General features: G+C 36.9%; 1 protein-coding gene across 14 annotated transcripts in view; it reads left to right on the top strand.

Moving 5' to 3' along the window:
• akap9 (A kinase (PRKA) anchor protein 9) overlaps positions 1-19,748 on the top strand; it is an 86,729-nt gene that overhangs the window by 37,340 nt on the left and 29,641 nt on the right. For all 14 annotated transcript variants that reach the window (XM_038279365.1, XM_038279359.1, XM_038279366.1 and 11 more), the window contains 8 exons: positions 1,662-1,722; positions 2,448-2,774; positions 3,082-3,348; positions 4,382-4,452; positions 4,581-4,759; positions 6,752-6,945; positions 15,104-15,266; positions 19,591-19,685. In XM_038279365.1, the coding sequence (XP_038135293.1) occupies positions 1,662-1,722; positions 2,448-2,774; positions 3,082-3,348; positions 4,382-4,452; positions 4,581-4,759; positions 6,752-6,945; positions 15,104-15,266; positions 19,591-19,685 (1,357 nt within the window). The remainder of the gene's footprint in view (positions 1-1,661; positions 1,723-2,447; positions 2,775-3,081; positions 3,349-4,381; positions 4,453-4,580; positions 4,760-6,751; positions 6,946-15,103; positions 15,267-19,590; positions 19,686-19,748) is intronic.

Genomic DNA, 19,748 nt, shown 5'->3' with positions numbered 1-19,748 from the left:
TCTTTATCATCTCTAAAGAGGGCAAGATAGAAGCAGGTAGGCTTGTTCAAAGCAAATCATAAATATATTAAAGGCTTTAACTTGTACATTTCCTAAGACTTTACATTAGTGTTATTGTATAATTTCTGAACTACAAATAATCGTATTTCTCTTTTTAGGTTTTTCAACAAAGTAAAAAAATATTATAATTATAATCCCATAATAATAATATCCCATAATTGTACAAATTGAAGAGCACTTCGGAGTGTATATATATATATATATATATATATATATATATATATATATATATATATATATATATATATAAAAAAAGCTATAATAAGATTGGACAACCTTACTAGCAAACCTAAAGTAAACAAGATGTCCTCATTAACTATTTCTTTCTTTGTTAAATAAACTAAATATAACAAACTTATTATCCTGCTGTTTTCTTTGAATTGGAAAACCTTAATTCTTTTTAATTCATATTTTATATAGATATGATTAAAAACCACAGTAAAGCAGCTAAACCTCCCATGCATGGAATTTACTGTTTTACTGTTGTCCCTTACTGCCCCCCACTGTTTTATTTTCGAACTATAAAATAAAAATAAAGTTTTACTTGCCTGGTAATGCTTATAAAAAAAACATAATAAGCCAGACAAATATAATGTTATATAGTGTGATCAAATTTTGCTCTTATGAGATAAATATTTTATTGTCCCAGAGAAAATTGTCCTGGTAAACAATTGTTAGATACTTATTTAAGGATTTTGGGTAGTGGCAAGTATTATTCAATACTTTATTCAATAGTTTTTTTGTGGTATTTAGAAAAATGTTACCCTTGAATAAAAAAAAAAAAATGCTTCAGGCTTTCTTTATTTCTGTGTTAAATACTTAATAGGAAACAATTATAGTTATCTTCTTCATATTAAAGGAAAAAGCCAAACTTGTTGCCCTTTTTTGCTGCTACTTGCTAAAGTAGCAAGTAGCTACTTTTTTCTTTTTATATCATGACTCTATTCTAATTACTAATTATTTATTAACCTACTAGTAACATTGGAAGGAAAGTAGCTTATGGAAAAATCAGTTGTTTATTTTGACTAATAGGCTGTAGTGTAAAAACTTCACTGGTCTTTGTACTTAGAAGGTATAAATGCATAGTCTTTTCTGTATTGCTAAAAAACCAACCATCCATCCATCCATCCATCCATCCATCCATCCATCCATCCATCCATCCATCCATCCATCCATCCATCCATCCATCCATCCATCCATCCATCCATCCATCCATCCATCACTATGTCAATTTAACCGTTTATCCAATGGTCCATTTCATTTTTTTTTTTGCGCTTGTTGAGTTTTAGTCTTCTTCATATTTGGCAGTTGGCTCATGAACTCTTTTATCATATTTTAGATGTGATTGGGGGAAAAAGCTAAGAACTTCAAAATCCTACCTTGAAAAGTTTGGCATTTGGTTCACTTGGCCAATTCATTCGAAAAATGTTAGTGTTTATGTTGTAAAAAATTAAAAAGAACAGTGTGAACATTTATGTCTGGGAATCTCAGTTTGGAACCTCAGTTGTCCTACATAAGCACTTCTTTAACACTGATAGATGTTTACTTTTTAAGCTAATTGCAGAATATAATCATAGCTATTGTGCTCTTTTGTTTTGCAGCTTGTCCAGTGCTCCAGAGTCCAGCTGGGAGGGGATGGAGCAGGACAGAGAGGATCTAAAGGTCTGGCTCATCCGTTTTCACATGCATTAACTCCTAGTACAGGCAGAAATAGGAGCATGCATTAAGATGCAATGACAGTTTGGGGTGGATGGTGAGGAAGGAGTTGCAGCCTTTAGGCTAAAATGTGCCCTAAATCCACAGCCCACTGAAACTCCACAGGCAGCACCAAGGATAGACCTATATCTGATGATTGAAAGGATCAAACATTATATAATACTGTTCTAACCAGGCAGACTTATTCTGGTCTTGGAGGTTGCATGAAAGGAGGATTCTTTCTTGCGTGAATGAGCTGCGCTCCATTTAAGCCAACCCTCACGCTTGGCTTTCTAACTTCTATCCCCTTAGTCAGTCCCTCCATCTTAACGGAGAATATTTTCATTCCCTCATATCTGCAGTTTGACGAGGACAGGAGGGATGAAGATAGGCAGGAATTGAGGAAATCTTTAAAGCTGTAGTATAGGCTATAATAGGATATTTTCCAGAAGTTCATTTTCTAAATTAAAAGTCACGAAATAGCTTCAATGAAGACAGAATAGATATTTATCTAAACTGACAGCTAGTGTGTTAGCATTAAGTAATTTAAGGCACTTCTCTATTATTATTATTTCTGGAAATGTTATTGGGGGCAAACTAGAATATATCAACTGTTTATTGTGGGAAAAGCTTATTGTAGATACCTGCCACTACCAAGCATATTAATTGTGTTGTTTCTCATTTGTCCTCAGGAGCGGAGTGAGGAAGATGTTTCAGAGCAAGGTGAAATGTTGCAGCGCTCTGACAAGTTGTCTGGCATGACAGCACAGCTGCAGACACTCAGGAAAGCTCTGCACCACAAGTACACCCAAGAGGTGGCTACTCTCAAAGAGCAACACAGCAGCGAGATCAGACGACTGAGAGAAGAAAGTAAGCACTGGGAAGACAGAGGAGAGAGGAGGCTGGATCTCAGCGTTGTAAACGGGGCTGGAAGCTCCACTGAGAGCCTTGGGGCAGCTGGACAGGTCCTAACGGAGGAGAAACTGTATCAAGAGAGGATGGAGGAGGAAGTTGCCAAGGTAGCGCTTGTATATTTTAGGTTTAAATACAAATTATGCATCTACCCTGACAAGGTATTGTTTAAACATTGACAAGAGTATGGTTTTGCAACTTAGATACTGCTTTAAATTGCAATTGTCTTGCTTTTTGTGGACAGATTTTCATTGGTTGGTAAACTAGACATCCTGTAGTTCCAACTTTTTGAACAAATACAGCATGAATAAAAGGGTCATAGCAACAAAAGGAAAAAAAAAAAAGTTGTTGTTTTTTTGTAAAACATAAATACACTCTAAATAATACATTTTGGTTCCCTGTTTTTCCTGCCAGGCTATAGTTCAGATGTCTGTGCAGTTTGCACAGCAGACTGAGCTGGCTCGGATCAATAAAAGTGGCAGCCAAAAAAGCACCTCTATGCAGACCCAGATGGATGAGGAGGAAGTCGATGGGGAGCTGGAGGACCAGACACCAAGGGCTTCCCCGGCTGCGGACGTCTGGTTAGAGGAACCAGAGAGGGGAAAATTGGAAAGGGATTTGCAGGAGAGGAACGAGATCAAAAAGCTAAAGGAGGAGCTTCAGAGAACTGAATTGGAGCAGGTCAGTCAAACTTTATTTAAATGTTTTTTTTTTTTTGTATAACTTTCCCTGAGTTTTTTTACGCACTCAAAATTGTGTTTTTGTTGTACAGTTGTTTTAACACTTTTTTTTTTACATCATCATTATATTTAGTATTTGAGAAATAATAATTTTGTAAATACTAACATTCATAACAACAATAACATGCTATATTTTGTTCTTAATTCAATATAAGGTTATGTACCAATTCCGTTTGTTTGAAAGACTAAAAGTAATGAATACAAATAAAAAAATATTGGAAATAATTAAGGCAGAAGAAATCCTTTTATAATTGAATCCTTACATATTACATGAACTGCAACATTTCAGTCACAAAAGCCTCACAAATATAAAAAAATAGTCATAAAAAGCCAAATAATCTTATGCTACAGTTTACAGACACTGTTCTTAGCATAGTCTGTTCTGATGCTTAAAAGCACTGAAAGTTTACTTATGTAATATATAAAGCAGGCTTCTTCATCGCTATCATCCTGATTTGTTCTTAGTTAATCCTAGATATATCAATTACTCCTATTTATTAGATTTTTTCTGTACTTATTCTGGCTTTTTTTTTTTACTCTTTTTTTTTTTTTTTTTTTACACTGCATCCTGTGTTTTTTTTTTGCATTAAGCTAATTTTAATATAAAATAGTTTGCATTCCCTCTGAGTAATCGATAAATGATGCAGCAGAATAATGTGCACTGTGGCTGCATTTCCACCTGAGGGAGCTCTTGTTTCTACTGGTGTCTTTCCATCAGGTGCACCTGTTGCCATAGTAGCACAAAGATACTAGTGTTTCTCTGGTTTCTCCGGGAGTTGATATGTGTCTTTGTGCTCGTAAACCAGCAGTGTTTCTGCCCATGCACTGCTGCAGCTTATTTGAATGGACTTTTACTAATGCGTGCATACGCAGCGTTGCAGTGCCCAAAGCCTCAGCTTTCAGAAGCCTGCTTGTTTGGCTGAAACTTTAAAATGACAGGGCTGCTGTCTGTGTTTTCTCTGCTGCCCGTCCAGGCCTTAAAGAAGAAGGATGATGGTGAGGAGCAAGATGTGGAAGGAGAGTCTTCTGATAAAGATGCTGAAAGGTATAACGGCATTTATGCAAAAATTTTCTGAAGGAAGTAAACTTTTGTAGAAAGATAGGCTGGACTATATTTCTGAAACGTTTTATTAATAAACAAATAACATGCATTTTTTTTATCTATTTTTTCAGAAACTTACTGAGTGAAGCCAACAGGAAGCTCAGCCAAGTGCTTGTAGACGTCCTGAAGACAACTGCTGCTGCTGAAGAAAGTTTAGGCCTCCACATGCAAAGATTACATGCAGCTTCATCTGCTCTGCAGCCCTCTGAGTTTACCTCTCAGACAGAAACAAGCCAGAGAGATAGTGCAGGCAAGTGACATCAAGCTTTAGGAAATATCCTGGTTAACTCTACGCTGCTTATTGTTAAAACAGAATAATCCATTCTGCATATGGCTGAGTGCTTGAAATTTTATTTTAAATTAATTAATTGAAGCTGTTTATTTGTTTCACATTTTAACATAATTGGATCTGAATGTGGTTGAATTAGGTTTATGGTATTTGTTGACTAAAAAGGTTAAGGTCTTGGCAAAAAACATCAGATTTTAACCACAATGTTTATAAACTGTTGGAAGTTGTTATAGCCACTGTGAGGTCAGACTAATGTTTTGCTGCTAAGCAATTCTAAGCAATGTTGTTTCAAATATTATTTTGCATACATCATGCATAGACTGGGTTATCATATTTACTTTCTTTTTTACTTTTTAAAGCATCAGAAGTGCAGTATCAGTCTGTTTAGGGAAGCATGTATGCTGTTAACACCAACCATTTAAGAAGTTGATGTGCAAATGAGACGAAGAACAGATAATCCTTTTCACTTAGATTACAGAAAATCTTCACTGTGAAAGCAGAAGATACTGTCAACCAGAGATTATGGTCAATTTACAGAAGATTTTAGCTGCTTGAAACAAAATAATTCTGGATTAGCTATAGTTGCTTGTGTTATAACTTGCACATGCTTAAAATATTTACAACAATAATGTACAGTAAAAGCAACTGTGCATGAAAGGTTAAAAAGACCATAGGGTCTTATAAGACAGCTAAATTGTTTTGTCTTAGGAAAGACATAACAATTTACACTATGTTTATATTTAAACTATTAAATATACACATAATTTGCTGTTTGAAATTGGCATAACTTTTAGTGTTTTTTTTTTAAATAATATATTTCTGCACTCGCTTTAACTGTAGAAAAGGTTTTTTTTAAATGCAAAAAGGTACTTTAAGCTCTTAAAATTATTAAACTTAACACTAGTTTACTAGTATGTGAATATCATTTAGTAATGCGGCATCTTTCCCTCATACAAATCCTAAAATTCCTCAAAGGACTAAAATAGATGACAAAAAAACGAAGTAGAAGCATTTCCTAACTATAAAGTTGTTAGAAGATTATTAAAAGTCAGCAAAATAAGAAAGTACAGATAAGGAAGTTCCTAAAGCATTAATCTCCTTTACCACTCTTGATATGCCACAGACAAAGTTTGTGCTTTAACATTTCTGTCATATGAGGTGGATTGGAAGTGCGCTGAATTTATCACCTGCATGCATGCAAACTAGGTTGGACCTTTTTGAATTCTATTTTCTGCATTTATATCTGCAGCAAAGATGACTGTTAACCTTATCTTTATTTTCATGGAAATACATTTGGGACATAGCTTAAAAACAATTTTCCTGTTCAAACAAAACAATAATAAAGGCTTATAGTAGTGGGTATCGCTGTAAATTAACCCGGAGTTCCTCTGCAGCAACTAAACCACATCAAGCCTTCTTTTTAACCTAAATATTTAAAGTTATTTGGTGTTTTCATTTTTTTATGTTTAAAATGATTATCATATCTCTCACAAGTGTTATGTATAAGCATTTTTATTTATTAATTTTTTTATTAAGACCAGCACAACTCGCCATTTAACACTTTAAAGCATCCACTTCTTTATGGTCTTATCAGCCTGTGCAGCTAATCATTTAACCCTCCTCCCTCGCTCTCAGAGTTTATGGAAATAAGAAAGTTAATGGTTAAAACTGTGTTGGTTTCATCTAACTAGTTGATGTTAACAAACCTTGTTACTTTTTAGATTGATGACGAGTTGCACCTATTTGTGTTCTGGTCAATCTGGTTTATGACCTATGCATAAATATTGCTGTCAAACCTCAATCCAAGAACTTGATTAACCTGTATTTGGTAGCATCAGATCAATAAACCTTGTTTTTTTATTGTTAATTTGTTAGCATGCAAAAAAGTTTCTCAGAATGCCAAGATGTACATAGATCCATACAAACAAAATGCAATTTTGTTTGATTTCACAGAAATGGGCCAGATCAGGGAAAGTGGAGCCAACACCATGTTCTGGTCTGGGAAGTTGGAGGCGGAAGAGGGTCTGGAGATGCTTCTTGGGTCAGAATCACAGTTTGGGAACGATGAATATTTTCTGGGCATCAGCAGACGACTTCAGACAGCCATGGAGAACATGCTGATGACAATCACAGACACAACTAACCAGGTATAAAGATTATTTTTCTTTGTGGCCAAAATCACAGTGGTGGTTTCACTCATAAATTATAGAGTTAAAAGCTCATATGATATGTATACATTTATGTATACATTTTTTAAGTTTATATATTATCGCAAAGCATGACAAGAACTTATAGAATGTAGGTAAGAAAGCAATGAGCTGGCTAAATTCGGATACATACTCCTAGTTGATTGCTGCGGGGCAAATCTAGCTACAAGCATCTGAAGCGGTTAGACAAAAATGGCCTTTAGTTGATAGTTTGAAAAAGAGAATAAGTGTGACATAGTGAAATGACAAGGAGCAATGAAAGCAGCTGGTGTCCACAGGTCCAAACAGAGCAGAGACATGGGGTATCCCCTAATCTGAGAAATACATTGATCAGCTGAATCGGAAGTAGATGACAACATTGAGATGGACAACTTTTTATCTCCATTTAAAACGCATAATCCATTTAGATTTCATAAACATTGGGAGTTTTAGGCCACACCCATGCTTTAAAACACACACATCTCCACAATTTGGTTAATGTTTGATGCATCTATATTCTACATTACATACAAGACGTTTTGAATCAGGCAGTCCCAATTTTTAATTGCAGCTTTTTCTAGCCGTATCTAATATATTCCTTGACTCTAGGAGGCGGTGCAGGGGCGCAGACAGCAAGTGTGCAACATTGCACTACATATCAAAGTTCCCAATTATTTATTTCCAAGAGTTTTTCAATGATCTGTTGATCTACATGATCATTGAACGATTATGTTTTTTTTTATCTTTATGGGCCAAATCATGCGATGTTAAGGGCGACAGTGGCGTCGGATGTAGGAGTTTGCCCTGAAATCGAAGGATTGATGGTTCAAGCCCCGACTCCGACTTTCAGTGTCATTGTGTCCTTGGGCAAGACACTTCACCTGCATTGTCTACTGATGGTGGTCAGAGGGCCCGGTGGCGCCAGTGTACGGCAGCCCCGCTTCTGTCAGTGAGCCCCAGGGCAGCTGTGGCTACAATGTAGCTTGCCACCATCAGTGTTTGAGTGACCAAAGCGCTGTGGACAAGTCTCCTGACTTGAAAAAAGGCTCTATATAAGTACAGGCCATTTACCATGTTTATAGGTGTTTATATTTTGAACCTCTGCCAGTTGGAGCTCTTATTCATCCCACATGAATTTCCTTCACTGGACAGGAACTATTTGGGCTTAGGGGGATGGACATGGACCCTAAAATTTCATAAATTTGGTAAGACACACCATTTGGAATCATAGCTGATTCCAGGTAAAAACCAGCTTTACATGATGTAAAGGGACAAACGCATTTTTATAAGGTTTTATGTTTTAAGGAAACCATATGATAGATTGGCTTAAAACGATGTTAATGTGTATTAATCTTACTGAGCTTGAATTGTAGGTTCTGAATGATTCATAATAATTTATTTGACTACTTTTTCTTTATTTTCTTTTAAATCTTTGTTAATTATTGTAAAGGATATATTTTAAGCTCCCTAAAAGCAAGAAGAAACAAACTGCTGCAAGGCCTGCTCATGTGTTCTGTTGTTTGTACTTCAAAGTTGTCGGTAAACAGAAAGCTCCAGTGACACATTTAATCTCTCAAAACATTTAGAAGAACTCTAAGCGCTGTTAACCCCCCACCCGTGGGTGTCTGCTCCTGTTCATTGGGAGGCATAATGGGGATGAGATGGCAGAATGTGTCTAGCATTCACACACAAAAGAGCTGCCTCATTCCCAGTGGTTGCCTGTAGATACGAGCTGTATTTAAACAGAGCTTTTTGTGTTGACTGGGCAGCCTATCCTGGTCCGTACTCGCTGAGCAGCTCCACCCCCACAGGGTGTCCGTGTAGCGCTCCCACTGTGTCCTGTGTCAGCCCACAGAGCCAGGGCCAGTTTAAGTAGGCCACTGAGCGTGTTACAGTAACGGGCTGCACAACTCATCCCTCCCTCTGGCAGGAACTCACGCTTTATTCACGCTAAAATGGGTTTGTCTTGATGGTCTAAAAATAGCTTTAAAGATGTGAGGCAAAGCTTAACTGCTGTTTAGGTATCATATAAGTCAAAAATTTATCATTTATTGACTAAATGTATTGACCAATTCAACCCTGTGTGGTATGAGTAACATGAAAAGTCATTAAGAACTGAGAATTACGACCTAATTTTCATTTGTCCGTTTTTATCTAATAAAATAGAAAAAAAACATCAGTTTCATGTTGGAGAAGTTGTGGATTATTTCAGAACCAACTGGCATTTCTTCTCCGGTGTTCCATTTTCTCCACCTCAATTTCTCTGCTTCAGATTAGACATGATGGCTGATTGCCAGGGTCCTTAATAATGTTTAAATAAACTGTCTAGAGCGTGGTCACTGAGACTGAGCATTACCACCTCTGGTCCAAGTGGTTTGACGTCGGTAGGTTGCCGACTTTGGATTCCAAACCACTTTTGAGACATATTGAAAATGAACTTGCTTTCTTTGCCTTAATTAAATAAGGTAAGACATCCAGTGAGTTTACTGCCTCTTTCTTACTATGCCTAAGCTGACTAATTGGTCCTTGGTAGACAAAGTTCTGGGAGGAAGATATCAGGAGGGCTGATAGGCCAATCAGAGGCAGAACGAATGAAGTGACAGCCAACAATATAAATTAATTTGATTCGTTTCCCAATATTCTGTAGACTAGAGAAAACAATGTCAATCAACCACTGGATAAAATATGCCCTCTTTATTTAAGGCTGCTTTAAGATTCCGATTGAATGTAAAAAATACCCTGAATAAAAACATGTCTTCATTCATTCATGGAAGAAAACTGACAAGTTTTGTTTGGGTTATATGACTTTGTGTAGATTGTGGAAAATGCCTGAATCAACATGATTTGTGTTTAAACAAAGCATAAAGGAACAGGTGTCACACTTTTCTTGAAGGGGAAAGGGCAAATCTAATTTGTTTGCTTGAGCTAAATTTGTCCTCAAACAAAAAGACTCACACATATTTTTGTGTATTAATTTTAATGTCCCTCTAATCTTGTAAAATATTAAACATTGCAGATGATAGTGATATAAAATGTTTATTTTTCAAAAAAATTAACGTTCTTAACTTTTTTTTTTTTTTTTTATTTCTACAATCACAAAATTAATATTTAAAGAATTGTTCCCTTGTTAATTCGTGATTACAACCAACTGAGCTCCTCAAAGAACACGTCATTGAAACGACAATGAATGTCTAATCACTGGAGCCTTTAATGGTTCCTTCAATGATTTTCTTGCTGCTATTGATCTGCTTTACATCAGTCTTGACTGTATGTTGTTGAATCATCAAGCTGTTCACAGAGACTGATGTAACAAGACCAATCAGGAATGTTAAGTGTCTTGGTTGAGCCATGGCTTGTAAATTATTTGCCCTTTGGTAGGTGTTTGTTCCCTGATAGCTCACCGCCTGTACCTGCCTATGCAAGATAGAAATATGTCATTTGACAGCAGACACGCCAAACAGAGGCAGAACTCTGACAGAGATCTAGGAGCAGCACATCAGCCCGTCTTAAACCTCCTTAAATGATTATTTTTGCTTCTTCAGAGGGAAGAAAATCTGGTTTGACGGCTTTCTGTAAAACGGGCGTGCGTCGTCAGTGGTTATTTGTGTGCTCGATCTGTTTGCAAATCCACCCGGTCTACTGGTCTTAAGGACTGAAGCCACACCTGATTTCTCCTCCCACTTTTTCTGGGCAGGATCCTGCTGTGTGTTTAGAGTAGGAAGTAGGGAAAAGCACTCTCTTCTAAAGGCTATCAGCTACGTGGTTTTAATCTGTAAGGATAAGCGGAAGCTGTCGAGTAACATGGTGGATCTCGTGGATAAGTAACATAAGGAATTATGGAGGAAAAGATTGAGTGACTTTCTGATCGGAGCGCTGTCATTGCATCCTCACCCCCGGTTGACGCCGGGAACAGTCAATTAGAAGGGGCCCCTGGGAGGCTCCCATGCAGGTTGGGCTACTACAGCGTCATGGTATTGTTAATGAATCTCCAGAGTGCAAGAGAGAGAGAGTGGAGAGCAGAGGGGGGTGTGAGCTCTACTGAGCGGTGTAATATGGTTTCACTCTGAAGAAAGAAGGTCAGAGACAACACGGCGAGAGAAGCAGAGATCTACACATGGAAAGCAAAAGGAAGAAATGCTCGCCTTTATGTTTACCGTCTGTCTGCTGTGCTCAAGAGGGGAATTTGGACTGCTGGACTTGGATCTGACTTCCACCTGCTGCTGAGGATGACATTTTGTTGCAGGATTATAAAAACTCCCTTTTTGCCAGAAAAATATTTTATTCTCAGGGCTCACCTGTAATTACATCTGATTGAGATGCCGTGAATGTCACCTTCTCCAAACTATGTTTACTCTTCCTCCATGCGTGTGCAAAACACATAGAGACTGTTGCTTGGAGCTATCCACAACATATATCAGCGGTTCGTCTCCCACTGGACTTTATTCCCATTTGCAGTGAACCTGACAGACCATAGCCGACGGGAAACCCCCCTTTTTTCATGACTCCGGATAAGAAAAGAGAAAAGTTTATCCTGCCATGGATTCCTATCGCTCCTACTGGAACTCGAGCAGCACGTGGCTGGAGGGGGAGGACCAAGATGTGTACGAGGTGGAATCCCGCGTACCCCTTCCTCGACCCTTCCCGCTGTCCAACACCTTGAATTCTAAAAATGCAGTGGTGGTCCAGACTCAGATCTCACATGTCAACCACAGGACTAATGGTCACCTTCTTAAAGTCATATCTAAAATCTCCCTTCCCACTCCTCCTTATACAGTAAGTTTACACCCCATCACCCCTGCAGTGTGCTGTTTAAATTATAAATAGACTGAGGGATTTGTTCATTTTTAACCAGCGTGTGTGGATGAATGTTTAATTGGTTCATTTCATAGCTTGTTTTATGAAGCTCAGGTCCAAACATGCAGATGTGATGTAAGCTGAACGTCTTTGCGCTCAGAGCAGCAGCGGCTCTCCTGATTCATTATGTGGAAGATCGTGTGACTTCTCCTCTGTGGCAGGTTCATGTTACCGCTTCCCAGTTCCCACATCATCACAATAAGACCTTTGCTTTCAGAGATATGAAAATCTATGGAAAATGACTCTGAGCGTACGGATGGTTTATGGCAGTTTAATGCAGTAATTTCCATGTATTTTTATCTAGGAATAAAAATTGCCTCTGTCAGCTGACTGACAGTTTTACAGTGCAGATATAGTCCTCATATCTTACTGCAAAGCTATCACATCAGTATGTGAGCTCGTTTTGTTGCTTTGTAAAACATGTAGTGCGTTTCTGGCAGCATTGCGATCTGATTAGCATAAAACCTTTACACTCGAAGAACAGAAACCGTTTGTGACAGCAGTTTGGTTTTAAAAATGTCGCTGAACACCTCCTTAGACATTGTTGTATTGTTTGTGAGATTTTTTTCCTGAAGCTAGATCTGTGCAGTCACGAAACACAAAAAACATGTTTTCCAAACATTTTATTTGATAAGTATTTTACATTATTACATTTATTGTTGCTGTTGTGTGATTAAGCCTGTTATTGTATTTAAATTTTGATCTTTATGTTAGAGTGTAGATTACTGTACTTCACACCTACAGTAAAGCATAATGATTATACGACAAATCTAAGGGAACTGAGGTTCTCCAAGAAACAAACAAAAAATGAAATTATTCTATATCTTCCTTCAATCAATTTTTAAAATCTTTTAAGTAAGGAAACACCAGCAAATAAAGGTTATAAATACCAACAACAATGAAAAACACAAATGCTACTCTGCAATTGTAGGATATATAAATAAAAGCATCAATTAGACCCTTACGATTTGTGGAGAGTTGATCAGTCTCTGTTTTTATTACATGTTAATCTGAACGGGAGAAGGGAAAAAATGGAGGACAAAGTCTCAAATTCTCTTCTGATCCGTATAAACTTTAACTTCAGGAAGAAATTCCATTGTCTAAAATCATGCTTTGGTCCTGGTTTTCTTTTGTCCTTTTTATCAGGTTAGTTTATGGGGAAAAATCAGAACAAGATGTTAGCTCAACCTGAGGCCAACCCTGAGTCTGGAAGCGACTGGTTCTCTCCCAGATTGTTGGATGTCATTATGGCTCCTTACTTCTGTTTTCATAACTAGGTTGGGTAAACAAGAAAACATTTAATGAATGTTACTAAGCCACATTAAAGAGTTGGCAAAGTTGAATAGAGGAAATTTGAATCTGGCACAGGTTTTAAAACAACAATAATAAACTTATCTGTTAATGATAGGCTTTCTGTATGCACCTTGTTACTCTATCTCTCCGGTTCTTTTCTCTGAAACTCTTAAAATCACAGTTCATAACTTATATGTATCTATAATCAGGAGACATGACAACAGGTTCTGATAGAAATTGTAATCTTACTCAGATCAGAGACATTGCTTAGGGTTTACAGAAGGCAGCTGCTCACCTCCGGGCTCGCTTCTCAGGAAGTGGCTTAGATTAACAGTTAGAAAGGCATTTTATACATCTCAAGTCTGCCACATCATCTTATTTTACATCATACAAATTAGCAGATGATTAGACATCCATGGCTCCAGCCTTATCAGAATATTACACTTTGTTCTTAGCTGAAGGACACCGCTCTCATTCCATTTCCAAATCTTTGCCACATATAAAATGAAGATATAAAATGAAGGCAGCCAACACCAAGGCATGATAAACCCACACATCATCAATGATAATTTTCCTAACATATCTTTGCATTCCATCCATCCATCCATCCATCCATCCATCCATCCATCCATCCATCCATCCATCCATCCATCCATCCATCCATCCATCCATTTTCCCCTGCTTAGTACTTTTGTCAGGGTTGCGTTAGGGCCGGCAGTCTATTGGCAAGAGGCGGGATACACGCTGAACAGGTCGCCAGTCTGTCATAGATATTTTAGCATACTTTGCAAATATCCTTGTGTTTCTTGATGTTACAAAACTTGTCCTGATATGATTTTTTGATAAATCCAAGTTAAATGACCGCAATCAATATGATGCAATGTCACATGCCACTCTAACACCATCATTAGCATCTACATCACAACTCAAGCTTTCGGATCAAAATAAATATTCTTATTAAAAATACTGTAAAAACAGATCCCCTGTTCACATTCTGCTACTTGGTGCATCTGTGATGGTGTGGACTGGTATTTTCAGTTTGCGACTGATATACTTGTGTTATTCGTTAAATTGACATTTGGATGTGGATTAATTTTTATGCCCGTATTATTCAAACAAACTGTATCTTTTAGTCTATAAAAATGCCACTGAATCTGTCTTATTTCAATATCAGAACCAAACTTGTTTGGAATAAAAAGTTGTCATGACAGCACCTAAATGTCCGACAGAAACATATTTAAAAGGACCTGGGTATAATTGGGTCCTATAAGTTAGAGGTCAATTGTGACATGTTTGTGTAAATTATGGTATATTTGTATATATGGCACATTTATCACACATTAGCTGCTGAAAAAAGGTCCTGAAAGGATTGGTTTAGATATCAGTTAAGTTCTCAGGGCTTCAACTGTCAGTTCTTTGAAAGATTTAATTATCTTATGATTTCAATCAGTTTAAAAAGGAATGCACATAGTAAATTGAACATAAATTAATGTACATTTATTTTAGAGATTTATACAAAACTTGGAGATTACCTAAGTGTCGATTGCTTTATTATTCAGATTGATAAAAAAAATAATCTGAATAATAGTTTCAGCCCAAACATCCTAGTATTTCATAATTTGACAGATTAGTGTGAATAAAAAGCATAAATAAAAATAAAAGAAAAAATCCTAAATTTCTTTATTCTGTTTTCGACATTTTCCTCAGAATCAACATGTCTGTTTGGATTCTAACTTTTATAGAGGCTGAACTTTTGACATGAAATGACTTTAGTAGATGCAGTTAGCCATATCTGCAGCAATGTATAAATTAAAGGCTACCCACGGCCCTTAACATAGCAGTAGGTTGACAGGAAGATGCTGCTGTAACGTATTATTAGTCTGAAATATCACACCGTAACCGCTGGAAAGATGACGTCCTTTTGGTCACTGAATCCCTATGCTGTTTGATGCTATATCCCCCCTGTCTCCAGCTGGAACATGCCCGGATGACCCAGACAGAGCTGATGCGGGAGTCCTTCCGCCACAACCAGGAGATCACAGAGCTGCTGCAGAAACAGGAGGAGCTGCAGGAGAGGGTGACGGAGGAGGCTCGAGCCCGGGAGCAGCTGGCTCTCGAACTGCACCGTGCCGAAGGTTCGGCTGATTTTAACTTTAAAACTGTTCTCAGTTTTTACCTAGAAGTTCAGTACCTGATGGTGATGAGGTTTAGGTCTTTGCCTGTAATGCCATGGAGCACGGTTTGAATACTGAATGCATCAGGAAGGGCATCATGTGTAAAAACTCTTCCAAGCTTGTGAGACATTTCATACCTCCCCTGCTTCCCTTTCTTTCTAGTTGCATATTGATTTATTACATGTGTGAATTTAATATTTGCGTAACCAATGAAAATGAAACTATGAAAACGTAAAATATCCTAACTAAGCTTCCTTACGACAGCTAATTTAGGAATAGACCTACTGTGGATCAGAATCCTGACTTTCTTTTCTAGGGTAATTCTAAGGAAGTAATGTGCATTTGTTTTCGGTAAGAGGTAAACTTTTAATTTAGTGTCAGAAGCAGCTGGTACATGAGGGTCAGCTGTGTCACCTGACCCATTTCATACACTTTCTAAGGCCTGAAAACACTGTGTAACAGAACAGGAATCATCCGTCTTTTCGCTTTGCAGATACACTTGGCAATAGTGAGTTTATGGCCTTTTTCTAATCATGCGTTGCTCTTTATAAGACGGGGATCCTGTTTCTCTATTTGCTCTTTCTAATCCTGTAAAATAGCGCTGAATGTTTGCAGTCATATTAAAGCTTTGTAGAAGTACAACCCATCAAACTCTGTTTAAACAGAATAAAAGGATATGACTTTGGTCAAAAAAATATCTTTTTGTTTTAGCATGGTGTTATAAATAATGATTTGGGTGTTGTATAGCATTACGTCTCTTTATTCCCTTGAAAAGACTGTACTCATTACGTAAACCTGAGCTTTATGTTAAATGAAAACTGGTTTTAAATGCTTTGCTTTTAAGTTGTCGTGGTTGGGAGTGTTAAACAATTGCTGGGCTTGTGGCCTGATGTGCTGAAAAGGAAATATCTGCACTATTGTGTTTGAGGATTCAGGTTAAAAACTCCAGGGTGTGGCATTTTAAAACTGGTTTTCATTTAGTTTCACCCCTGAAAGGAGATACTTTTTTCTGACAGATGGAGTGTGTTAAGATCTAAAAACGTGACCTTTTTTTTCTGATAAAAACATGATAATCAGATGCTGTAGCAGAAAAAACTGAGGATTAACTACAGTTGTAGTCTTGTAGTGCTGCACTCTGCAACCGATGGATGATACTTTATCAGTATTGAATTACTTACATCTGACAGCTGATTATTACATACATCCCTCCCTAGGCAAACTTTGAAAAAAAACTCTGTCTCCTGCTATCTGGTGGCCGGTTACTGTAAGAGTATTCAAAACCCTTTAAAACTGTTTTCCATTTTCTTACATTTCAGCAAATCAAATCAGTATATTTCACTGGAAATTTATGTGGGACTGAAAGGACATTTTTAATGAAGTTATGCAAGAGGTTCTTAATTAGATCCCGGTCTTAACCTTGCCCTAGCCATTATAATACATGAATAGGGTTAGATCTAAATCATTTGTGCTTAATCTAACTAGATGTTGTGGAAGGTTAATCTGCGGGAAGGTCAACATCCATCCTAAGCCTCTTTCAGCTATAACTATAACCTCTCTAACTATAACCATGTTTTCCTGTTCTTGCTGAGGAAAAGTATTCCCGTCCACAGTTACAATAGACATCATGGCTACTTCACTGATCAGTGGTTTTCTATTGATGTGTTTGCGGTGTTGTCACACAGTGCCATAGAGATTTTGTATAGTTGTTTGTAAAATGTTAAACAAATGCAATTTTGTCGTGTCCATTCTTACACAAATTACTAATTTTGGTAAAAGTCTCCCTTGTAAAAGGCAATAAGTTGCACTGTGCTTTGTATGGAGAGATCAAAGTAAATGGGCTTTAGTTCAAGTGCATGCCATTCTTTCCATTTTTATGAAAAGTAATGTGTAATTGAGAAAAGTATAATTACTCTTCACTACATTCTCTTTGTTTTAATGTATTACATGAGGTCCTCCTAAAGTAAACTGAAGTTTGTGTCATTATGTAATGGGACATAATCTTGAAAATGTTTGAGTATTAATACTATTTGGAGGCATTTTACCATTTTGTTTCTTTCATATATGTAGACTAGGGCTGAAATGATTCATCGGATTATTCTTGATTAATCGATTATTGAAATAATTGTAAACTAATTTAGTATTTAATCGTTAATTGGAGTATACAGACTATAAAACATTCTTTTAGCTGACAGAGTGACCAGCCTGGAGCAGTAATTGTATTGAAATTGGGAGCAAATATATAAATATTTTGCATTTAAGATAAAAAAAAAGTTTATATGCTCCATCCAGAACTCCTCAAGTGGAAAAATTTTGTTTCCCCTGGTTTGATTTCTTAAAAGAATCTTCTTTAAGGAACTTTTTACTATCTGATTATTAATCGATTAATCCAAAAAAGAATCAAAAGATTAAACGATTTGCAAAATGATCTTTAGTTGCAGCTCTAATGTAGACATTGAATAATAAGATATCCTCTAGTAGAACCTAATGAAATTTTTTTTAAGTTGCAGAAGTTCCAGCACAGGGGTAATGCTTGTTGACCTGTGATGAGGCCGTGCAGTAATTATAGAGAATTTCATTGTGTTTGCAACTCGGACATCAAGCAAAATGGGTCAAATATTTGCACTTGCTTGTACAACTTTGTTTAACTGAGCATACATCCATATTCTGTTTTTTTTTTCCTCCTTTACTTTTTTGTTGTTGGTAACCTTGGATATTGTACTCTGTTGTTAAGCATTAATTCAATTGGATGGCAACCTTAAGAACAACAAAATAAACTAGAAGAAATGCAACCTGAATGCTGAATGGATTAAACAGTTTACTCAAAAGATGCAAGTGAAGCCGTTCACTACCTGATAAAAACTAATGTTAGAAATTGATACAACGGTTGGAGAAAAAATGTAAGTTTGAAGCATACCCTATACCCACTGCTGACATTTTTTGAAGTGGTAGGAGAAGTTAAAGCAGATGAGCACCAGAACTATAAGGAATAATTGATCAAATAAATCAAACTTCCTGGATTAGAAGTGCTAGAAGTACATGTTAGCTATAACCCCCACTACTCATTCCCATAAATGACCCCTTCCCCTCAGGGTCTGCTGTTACCCACCACTGTGGTGGCATTTCCTGGATCAAGGTTGTATTTACACGCAGGGTGAGTTGAGCTTTAAAATATGTGTTAAATATATTAGAATTGGCTAATATGCTAATATCACAAAGTTGTGAACGTTTGTATTTGAGAGGGATGATGTCAGGGCATTAATCAGACCTCCTTTTATATACAGCTATTATAGTTAAAGAACTGTCACACATTCTATAAATCTTTAATATAATTTCGACATATAGTACAGCTAAATATACTGGTAAGAGGGAATTTTGTTGCGCGACCTGATGATTTAATTTGTGCGGGACAGTCCTGCATTTTTCACTTCTGTTCTGCGGTCCCTCAAATTGAAGCAATGTCCTGCATTTGACTAGGTCAAGTTAGAGAAAAGTAAGAAAAAATGTATTGAATCAGAATAAAGCAGAGCTGTAATCATTGTCACAGAGCTGCTCCAATGCCCCACTTCATGACAAAGCTGCACACGGTGTTCTTAAAACAGAACAGGTAAATGCCTTTAGTACAAAGTATGATGGAAGCTACTTCTGATGCAAAAGAAAATGAAATTACAACAAATGCTGGAATGGGCTATGACTGTGAGAGCTCTTTGTGAATTTTACAGAGGTTATTTTTAAATTTGATACTAAATTTGATGTAAAGCGACACTAAAATTGAGTTGGAAAAGAAACTTACAACTGAAAGTGGTGTCTTTCCCACATTGTCCCTCATTAGCATCCTAGTTGTCGCACTTTTTTTCTAGACCTGGTCACCCTAGAACTGTGTTATGTTCTATTTAATGATTAAATCAAAAAATGTGCAAAGAACAAAATATGTATTTAGAACCCTGAAGATTCTTGGCCAGTTCTTAAACTTAACATTTAAAGACTATACCACTGAAAGCAATAAGATTATAAATATCATAAGTCATAGACTGTACTCTAAATAAGCTGATGTTTTACTAAGTTTATCACTAATAGCACAAAGCATCCAGAGAAAGTTAGCTGCTAAAACTGGGAGTTAAAGATTAACTAAATAAAATAAGGTCACTTTGGTGCAAATTTTGTAAACCATTTTCAGTCCTTCTAAAATTCTCCAAGTTCCTGTAAAAAGGAGGGAGCAGAATAAAAACTTTTAAATGTTTTTTTTGGATGATTTGCAGCATTCTTTCTAAGCTTCTTTCTCCTTTAGGTGTCATAGATGGCTACACGGGTGAACGAGCTGCTCTGGAGGAGCAGTTGCGTCAGAAAGAAGAGCTCCAGTTAAGCCTCGAGCAAGAGCTGCAGGTGAGCTGCAGGGGGGAGGAAAAATAAGTGAAAGAAAAGGACTTGTGACAACAAAAAAGGCTG

Source organism: Cyprinodon tularosa, unplaced genomic scaffold, assembly GCF_016077235.1.
Source record: "Cyprinodon tularosa strain WSP-4 unplaced genomic scaffold, ASM1607723v1 ctg15, whole genome shotgun sequence".
Taxonomy (NCBI): Eukaryota; Metazoa; Chordata; class Actinopteri; order Cyprinodontiformes; family Cyprinodontidae; genus Cyprinodon; species Cyprinodon tularosa.
Note: the sequence above shows the minus strand (reverse complement) of the source record. Positions and strands in the feature narration are given on the sequence as shown.